The sequence below is a fragment of the Tupaia chinensis genome, unplaced genomic scaffold (genome assembly GCF_000334495.1).
Source record: "Tupaia chinensis unplaced genomic scaffold, TupChi_1.0 Scaffold000247_1, whole genome shotgun sequence".
Taxonomy (NCBI): domain Eukaryota; kingdom Metazoa; phylum Chordata; class Mammalia; order Scandentia; family Tupaiidae; genus Tupaia; species Tupaia belangeri.
The window spans coordinates 4,719,622-4,728,850 of record NW_006159725.1 but is presented as its reverse complement, the minus strand read 5'-3'; the positions used below and the strand labels follow the sequence as shown (position 1 = coordinate 4,728,850).

The following is a 9,229-nucleotide window of genomic DNA, read 5'->3' as shown; positions in this document are numbered from 1 at the left end:
CCCCGGGGTAACCCCAGAGCTGTAGTCAAACCCCACTCCCTACCCACTCAGCCCTCAGGCCTTCCCCAGGACCCAGCACAGCACCTGGGGTGCTGAGTCTCACACACGGCTTTCCTCCGGCAACTGCAGTCATTCCAGGAGCTCCCGGCTATAAATGACTCACCAAGATTCCACTTGCCCCTCAGCCAGGGCATAAAGATGGGACAGTTTCGGGACCAGCAGTTACATAGTGGCTATGTCGCTGGACTCCCACGTAGACGACCCCAGTTCGAGTTCCAGACCTGGTGGCTTAAACTCATGCCGGGTATGTGTGCATGTGTGCCCAAGATCCCGGGAGGAGAATGGAGGAGAAGGGACTGCGATGTGGCCATCACCCCTGGGGGATGATTTCTCATTTTCTGTCTCCCTGTCTCTGTCTGTCTGGCGAGCACACGCGCCCTGTAGCAAAAACCTCTCCAAGAAAACTAGGACAGTTTCCACAAATCACATTTATTTCAGGATCATTTACCCGAGAAGTCATCTGGATTGTTTTCTACCTCTGTAATTCTTTCCAGTCGCTTGTCCACAAAGAACACCGCAAGAGCAACTGATCGGATGGAGTGCTGGAGGTCCCCGCAGCTCACGGAGGGCCCCCCACCACGCTCCGGCTGCGCCCACTGCCGCCCTTCCCCACCAGGGCCTGTTCTTCCAGATTCAGACAGTCTGTGTGGCAGGCTCCAAACCCTCCATGATTAGCCCTTTGACCAAACAAGGAGGCAGGAGGACATCTGAGAGGGCTGGGGTCTGAAGGCCGTGCAGTGGCTGCGGACACAGACGAGCATCACTGCCACTGCGAAGATGAAGGCCACTGTCAAAAAGCCCGCTCCGTTTTGGGCTTTCCTCCAGGTGAGTTTTGGTCAAGTGGGTTACTGTGCTGTGACCTCAGAGAAGGCCGAACTGGGTGCTGTGGGGAAGAGAAGGAATGGAGGTGATGACAGCAGCAGCTTATGGAGGCGATGACAGCAGTGACCGCTCTCCAAGCCCTTTCCAAGTGCCTGGCCCAGTACTGACTTTCCCGGGCATTATCTCGTTCGCTCCTCATCGTTCTGGGTCAGGTGTTATCATTCCCATTTTAAAGATAGAAGGCTGGGATCAGCAGTTGGCGTAATGGCTACATCGCTGGACTCCCATGTAGTTGACCGCAGTTCGAGTCCCGGACCCAATGGCTTCAACTTACACCAGACACATGTGCCATCCCCCCGGGGGGTGATTTCTCACTTTCTGTCTCTCTGTCTTTCTGGCAAGCGCACATGCCCTATAGCAAAAACCTCCCCCCCCCAAAAAAATAAAATAAAATAAAAAGATAAGAAAGCCGGGCCCAGAGAGGCTAAGTTCCCGGCCGAAGACCATCAGGCTGCTAAGCCACAGGCTTGGGATTTGGACCCAGCTTTGTCCAGCCCCAAAGCCTGTGATCTTCACCCTGTGTGGACCAGCTGGGAAGGGAGACAGCACTACACCACCACAGTGGGGCACACTTCCTCAGCGAACCCGCGGTTCTTGGTGCCCCTGTTCCCTATCAGAGAATGCCCCTCTAGCCGAGGTCTCAAAGAGGTGGACGGCAGTCCAGGCTTACTGAATTTGGCTGATCGGGTTTTAAAATAACTCGACCAGCTTGAAGACCTCTGTGGCCCAGGCTTCACCACACTCACCCCCTTAGATCTGCTCAAGAGGTTGGGGGTGTAGTTTTTTGTGGGTGCTGTCAGCTCACAAGCACCTGGCACCGAGCACGGGGTGCCTCTGAAGACAACAGTCCCTCCTAAGCACCTCTACGTTAGGACTTTCTGCAAACACCCTTGTGGGCAACGTGCTTGGCGGCCTCTGAGAGCCAGGACGGGGCTGGCGAGGGACTGCAGCGGCGGCCACACTGGGAGGAGCCCGTGGGACTCTCCAGCTGCGGGGTCAGAGCGGAGCTAATGTGCCACTCTGTGGAACCACGCCAGGTCTCTGATCTCACGCTTCTCTGGAAGCCCTTTCTCTGTTGCAATCAGCCTGGAGTCATGTGTCCTCTGCGCTAATGTGACCGGAACAGACACGGCCCGCCATTCCTCAGGCAATGGAGGCCAGCCTTTCCTTTTCTTTTCTTTTTTTCTTTTCTTTTTTTGGAGAGGTTTTTATAATGGGGGTGGGGTGCGCTCACCGGAAAGACAGAGAGACAGAAGGCGGCTCCTTGATGGGCCCAGCCTCTAATTAGCCTACGAATAGCACCATGCTCATGCTCCTGGCGGCTACTCCTTTTGCCCCCACCCCTACTCACTGCACGGCTGGGTGCCTTTTTCAGGGGCTACAGAAGTCTGAGCAAAGAGAACTGACAGTCAGACTCCATGAACTTCAGCATGCATCCTGCCTGGCAGTTAGAGGATGTAAAGATATAAGAAGTCAGGGAATTAAAAAGTCTAAGCATTGGAGGACCAGCAGGTGGCAGAACAGCTAAGGCGCTGGACTCCCCCATGGTCAACTGTGGTTCGAGTCCTAGACCCAGAGGCCTGAAACTCATGCTGGGCGGGCACGTGTGTATGCCTGCCAAAAATTCTGAGAGGAGAATGGGGAAGATGGGGTTGCAGTGTGGCCATGCCCCCCAGAGGGTGATTTCTTGCTTTCTGTCTCTCTGTCTCTGTCTCTCCAGCAAGTGCATGTGCCCTATAGCAAAAAATTTCTTAAAAAAAAAAAAGTCTAAGGGTTGGAAGGGATCGTACTTCGATCTTCGCATAAGAACAATTCCTTGCAAAGCAATATTCACCAAAGGCTTTCATCTGACACTACTGGGTTTTAAGCAGGGCTGCACTGAGGAGGCATAGACTCCCCCTGGCCCCAAGGAGGGAGTCTTCACCTTTTGCCACGAAAGCCAATGCTGTGCCTTCACTTACTCCTCAGGACCGGGTGTGAAGGCAGGCACTATGACGTCACTCTCCTACCCAGCGGGGCTTTGGTTCCTCAGACTTCCCCACCCCTTAGCAAGACCTCTGCCCTCAGCAAACTGCCTCCCCAGGTGGCCTGGCCACGTCCACCCTCCGGGGCTGCCCGTATCCTCTCCAGCTCCTTCTCCCGCCTGGATGGCACCCAGCGTGATCCTCACCATGGTCATGTAGGTGGCCTCTGTCTTCGTGCTTGGCTCTTCTCGCTCGGTCCCCTCCCCTGTCGCTATTGAGGAGTAAGCATGTTTCTAGAAGAGAGGAAAGGGCACAAAGGTTCCCCAAATCAGGCACGTCTTGTACACCGGAGAAAAAGCCGGCCACTCCTACTCGCAGGGCGTGGGCCACCCGCCCAGGGCCTGGACGGCCCAGCGTCATCCTCACCATGGTCACGTAGGTGGCCTCTGACTTGGCATCTGGCTCTTCTCCCTCGGTCCCCTCCCGTGTCGCTATTGAGGAGTAAATGTGTTTCTAGAAGAGAGGAAAGGGCATGGAAGTTCCCCAGATCAGACACGTCTCACACACCAGAGAAAAGGCCACGGGGCACCCTCTACCCCAACCAGGAAGATCACAGGAGCGTCACAGGAGCTAGGGTCTTGTCACCAGTACCAAGAATTCAGTCTTCGGTCTGCTTGAAAACAAACTCCTCACTAACGGCACTATTGTCACCACGCGAATTCCTTGCTTCGAAACCCAAGCAGCAGGACTAGCAGATAGCATAATGGTTATTATGTCCCTGGACTCTCTCATCTTAGACTGTGGTTCGAGTCCTGGATCTGGTGGCTCAAAATACATCAGGCACGTGTGCGTGTGTGCCCAAAATCCCAAGAGGAGAATGGAGGAGAAGGGATTGTGGTGAGGCCATCTCCCCTGTAGGGTAGTTTCTCTCTTTCTGTCTCTGTCTCACTCTGTCTCTCTGGCAAGCCCACAAGCCCTATAACAAAAATCTCTTTCTCTCTCTCTCTCTCTTTTCTTTTTTTGAGAGGATTTTGCTATAAGGCACGTGCACTCGCCAGAAAGACAGAGAGAGACAGAGAGACAGAAAGCAAGAAATCACCCCCCAGGGGGGATGGTCACGCCGCAATCCCTTCTCCTTCATTCTCCTCTCAGGATCTTGGGCACGCACTCACATGTGCCCAGTGTAAGTTTAAGTCACCAGGTCTGGGATTCGAACAGAAGTCGACTACATGGGAGTCCAGCAACATAGCCATTAGGCCAACTGCTGGTTCCACACCCCAAAAAAAAAAAAAAAAAAAAAAAAAAAAACCCTCCCAAGCAGCTCTGTTTATAGGGTCGGTTAGGCAGCCGCAGGGGAACCCTTATCTTGCTGAATCCTTGTGTTCTGTTATTTCCTTCTAATTAGAGTCCTGGCAGCCCGGCATTCATCAGCAGCTAATTGTAGTCATCTCTCTTGTTCAGTGGCAGAAGAGCCCTGTGGCACCGCACACCTGTGAGGTCAGTGGCACTTTGTGAGTCACAGACCTGTCAACTCTTCGGGAAAGCAATGTCACCCAGTGACAAATCCTCCATCATCAGAGGCCCCTGCATGCTGTCGGGAGAAAATGCCACTCTTGGGACAGAAACAGCCCAAAAGACATCATAAGCGAACTCTGTAAGGGGGACTTGTGTGTGTGTGTGTGTGTGTGTGTGTGTGTGTGCGCCAGAGTACATGGAGAAAGCACCCCCCATGGGGCATGGTCACATTGCAATTCCTTCTCCATTTCTCTTTCCTGTCAGGAGTTTGGGCATGCACACACATAGTTTTTGAAGTGGGCAGAATTTGGGCAGCAGTCAGTCAGGTGGGAGCTGGTTCCCATAACCACTAGGCTACCGGGCCGGCCCACAAAGTGGAGTTTTTAAACATTAGAAAGAGGGTGGATGGAAGAGAAGAAAGGTGAGGGGAGAGATACAGAAAAGGAGTTCCAGGAAATGAGTCCCTTTCTCAGTTCCTAGAAGTAATTGTTACAGCTCCATTATAAACTAATATGGAGGGGAGCGTCCCTCTTGTCCTCTCTTTCTAAAGGTCCCTGAATGTTTTTCCTTAAGCACTAACCCCACAGCCTCCCCTTGTATTTACACAGCGCACTTGCAAGTCATTTCACTCGAGCCTTTCAACCCCCTGGGAGACAGGCTGGGCAAGTGTGTTCTTTCCTCGTTTTGCTGATAAGACTCTGGATGGGGCAGGACTTTCTGACTTCAAACCCAGTGCTCTTCCAGCGAGAGCTGGGAGGGGCCAGCTGGCCCTCCACCCCACTCTGCTCCTAGGAGGCTCTTATTCCAGAGACCAAAGCTTTTCTGAGTCCCTGCTCTGTGCCTGACACTGGCCTGCGATCCGAGAGGAGGATGAGTAAGACGGTTCCCAGGGGGCAGTAACAGCCGCGTTGATGCAGAGCGCGTCCACCGCCCCCGCCTAGGGCGCAGCCATGGGATGGGAAAGTCCTTCTCTCACCTCTGGATTAGCCTTCTTCGCGTTCTCCAGGCTCTTCACCGCGGAACTGCAAAGCAGAAGCACGTGGAATTAACCGGCCAGTACTGCTGATGCACGCAAGACTCCCGCATAGCTTGGCAAAGAGAGACCCAGAAGAGGGACTGTTGTCACTAGGCCCCCACAGCCTGGGCTCGCTCTGACACCTGAGAAGTGCGTCTCTTCTTGTGGGGAGCAAGCAGCCCTTCTGGAAAAAGATTAGGCTAAGAAACAGCTACACTGCTCTAGGATCACTTGGACAACTTTCTATCCATAATGGGAGATGGAATTTTAAATGAATGGAGAGGCACGCATTAGAGGGTCTCCTCCCCTCCGTTTTTCTGCCCTATGGGGACCAGCAGGGGGCAGCAGAAACCCAGCAAACAGCTGTTCAAAGGGCCAGATCCCCACCAACACCCTACCCCAGCTGTGAGCTCTGGCCTCTCCACCCTCAGGAACCTTTGGCGTTTGATCTCATGTCATGACCATTTGCCTTTTGCATGGGCCACTGAATACGTCTTCTGTTGTTTTGTTTTGTTTTCTATTTTGACCTAACACAGAGCAAAATATAATTAAAATGATGATACTCGGGATTAAAGCTAGAAAAGTGGGAAACTTTCTATCATAGTTACTGATTATAAAGTTGTATATTCTCACTGTAAAATAATGAAACTATCACAGAAGTATAGTCACTTGGAGTTGAAGTTCCCAGTAAACTCCTTACCCCACGGGACGCGCTTTCTCCTTTGTCTCGAATGCCACACCACTGTGAATATGTTAGAATCATCCTTCCAAACCCTCTCCATGCAAACGTAGTAAGCCCACACGAAACCTATTTAGTGTATATGCTGCAGAAGCGAGCATTATTTTGTGTTTCATAAAAATGAAATTACACTGTATTTTCTTTACCACTGGCTCTGGATACCTTTCCAGATCATGACATGCAGGGCTGTGTGTGCTATCTCATCGAATGTAATAATATTCATTGAATCATTGCCGTTCTGACAGACTCTGGGACAGTTCCAATTTTTAATGATAAGCTGTGCCACAGCAACCATTTTTATGCACAAACCCCAGTCTGTTGATCTGATTATTTCTTTAGAGATAAACTACTAGATCTGGAAACACTGCCCTTTATTTTGAGGGAAACTGAGGCCAGTAAGCTGACTTTGGAGCCCAGGTTGTCTAAGTCTTGGTTCTGTGTTTTCAACACACCCAGAGCTCAGAGCCTTGGAGAGACCAACTGAGTTCAAAACCAAGTCAGGGGACCAGCAGTTAGCGTAATGGCTATGTCGTTGGACTCCCACGTAGTCGACCGCAGTTTGAGTCCCGGACCCGGCGGCTTAAACTCACGCGGGGCGCGTGTGCGTTCATGCCCAAGATCCCTAGAGGAGAATGGAGGAGAAGGGACTGTGGTGTGGCCATTCTCCCTGGGGGGTGATTTCTCGCTTTATCTCTCTGTCTTTCTGGCGAGCACACGCCCTCTATCGAAAACCTCTAAAAAACAAAACCAAGTGAGAAAGCCCTGCGGAGTGGGATGCAAGCCCGGCGGGCATGTGCTTTCCATAGACTCCATGTTCCAGCCGGAAAAGCCACTCAGAAGTCCACATGACTTGGTCTTCATGGGAGTCCTTTTCTACCGACTCTTTTTTAACCAGAGAGTCAATTTGCCTCACCAACAAATTTCAACAATAGCTGGGTAAACTGAGGGACAGCGCCTGCTGAGAGCTAAAGACACACTAGTGCCCGTGTCAGGGCACCTGGATGTTTCTGAGACCCTGGGAGCATGACTGACGAAATGAAGGCCCTTAAAAACACATTTCAATAACAAGTCACGTAGAACCTGAGGGCATCCATTCAAAAACAGCCTCTCATAATGAGAATTTGGTCCCTGAAATAAAACCACTGGCAACTCTCAAGATCTCAGCTTCTAGGGACCAGCAGTTAGCGTAATGGCTATGTCGCTGGACTCCCATGTAGTTGACTGCGGTTCGAGTCCCGGACCCGGTGGCTTAAAACTCATGCCAGGCACATGTGTGTGTGTGCCCAAGATCCCGAGAGGAGAACCGAGGAGAAGAGATTGTGGCGGGGAGCAGCCCCTGGGGAGTGATTTCTCGCTTTCTATCTCTCTGTCTCTCTCTGTCTGTCTCGCCCCCTAAAGGAAAAACCCCTCAAAAAAAAAAAAAAATCTCGGCTTCTATATGAAGATATAGAGTGTATAATTAAAAAAAAAAATTCTCCCAGGCAGAGAATGGTGCTATTAAATTGGGTTGTCAGAAAAGTCATGACATATCTTTCTGTTTTTCTTTTTATTTTTAAGAGATTTTTGCTATAGGGTACATGCACTCGCCAGAGACACAGAGACAGAGAGACAGAAAATGAGAAATCACCCCACCCCACAGCCAAGGAGGAATGGCCATGATGCAATCCCTTCTCCTCCATTCTCTTCTCAGCATTTTGGGCACACCACACACACAGCATGAGTTTTAAGCCACCGGATCCAAGACTCGAACCGTAGTTGACCAGGTGGGAGTCTCCAGGGACATAACCATTATGCCATTCACTGGTCCCATCCATTTTGTTTTTCTATGCAAAACTGTGTTATGTCTCTTCTGATGACCCAATAGTTCTTGCATGAGATTTATACTCTTTGTTATACTCTACTTAGACCTCTGTCTGCAAGGGAGTTTTTAATCTTTGTCTAATACCAAAGTGAAAGAGGATGGTGTAGCAATGGCCAAATTTTTTCAGGAGACAGTGAGCAGAGGAGACAGAGCAACACGAAGACAGCTACAGTGACAACTATAGATGATTCCTTTTCAAAATACCCCTTCTGGGGTTGGCAGATGGCATGGTGGTTAAGGACACTGGATTCCCACATGGCTGACCGTGGTTCGAGTCCCAGACCTGGCAGCTTGCTTTCTCCCTTTCCCTTTCTCTCTCTCTGTCTCTCTCTGGCCAAATTAATAATAATAATAATAATAATAATAATAATAATAATAATAATGGAATCAAATAAATAAAATAAATACCCCTTCTGTGTGACTGGCACAGTTAGGGCCTCACATTCTCTTCCACTTTGGGCTAGAGGCCGTCCTACACCCCCAGCCTCCCCACCCAAGGGGTAGGGGCAGCACTGTACCTCTTGTTCCCGTGGGTCTTCTTCACGATCAAAATCAGAACAGGAAGCAGCAGAATAGTGGCACAGACGATCCCCACTATGATCACCAGCTGATTACCGCCCAGCAAAGCAGGTCGGAGAGCTGCTGGGGTCGCCAACAGGGACTCTTGGGAAAGGGAAAAAGCAACGAAAGGGTCTCGGTATCCGGGAGAAGAATGGAGAGCCCCATCAGTTCTTACCAAGTAGCAACAGTCAGGTCAGGAAACAGAGGGAGGAGGACACACCCCACTCCGTGTTGGGTCCCTGGGGACACTGTTCCCGGTAGACTGAGAGCCAAATTCTGACCCCTTGCTTATCCCTAAAATCTAGAGTAAGCTGTGGGAGAAGAGGCTAACGATTCTGCTCTAAAGTTTCCTTTCACATCAACAATTTCATTCTTAAATTGGTGTTGCAGATGACCAGAAATAACAGGCATTGGAGAGGTGTTGATCTTTCTCTAGGCAAGTGATTGTTTTCTTTCTTTTAATTTTTTTTTGAGAGTTTTTTTGCTATAGGGTGCGTGCACTCGCCAGACAGACAGAGAGAGACAGAGAGATAGAAAGTGAGAAATCACCCCCCAGGGGGATGGCCACGCTGCAATCCCTTCTCCTCCATTCTCCTCCCGGGATCTTGGGCACGCACGCACACGTGCCTGGC

The 9,229-nt window shown here is 50.8% G+C and overlaps 1 protein-coding gene across 1 annotated transcript in view; it reads right to left on the bottom strand.

The window, feature by feature from the left end:
* Positions 1 to 470: 470 nt before the first annotated feature.
* JAML (junction adhesion molecule like) overlaps positions 471 to 9,229 on the bottom strand; it is a 38,740-nt gene continuing 29,981 nt past the window's right edge. Inside the window, exons 7-11 of the mRNA XM_006148846.3 lie at positions 8,555 to 8,699; positions 5,398 to 5,443; positions 3,333 to 3,419; positions 3,113 to 3,199; positions 471 to 943 (exon numbers count right to left, since the gene is read on the bottom strand). Of these exons, the coding sequence (XP_006148908.1) occupies positions 851 to 943; positions 3,113 to 3,199; positions 3,333 to 3,419; positions 5,398 to 5,443; positions 8,555 to 8,699 (458 nt within the window). The 3' untranslated portion in view covers positions 471 to 850. The remainder of the gene's footprint in view (positions 944 to 3,112; positions 3,200 to 3,332; positions 3,420 to 5,397; positions 5,444 to 8,554; positions 8,700 to 9,229) is intronic.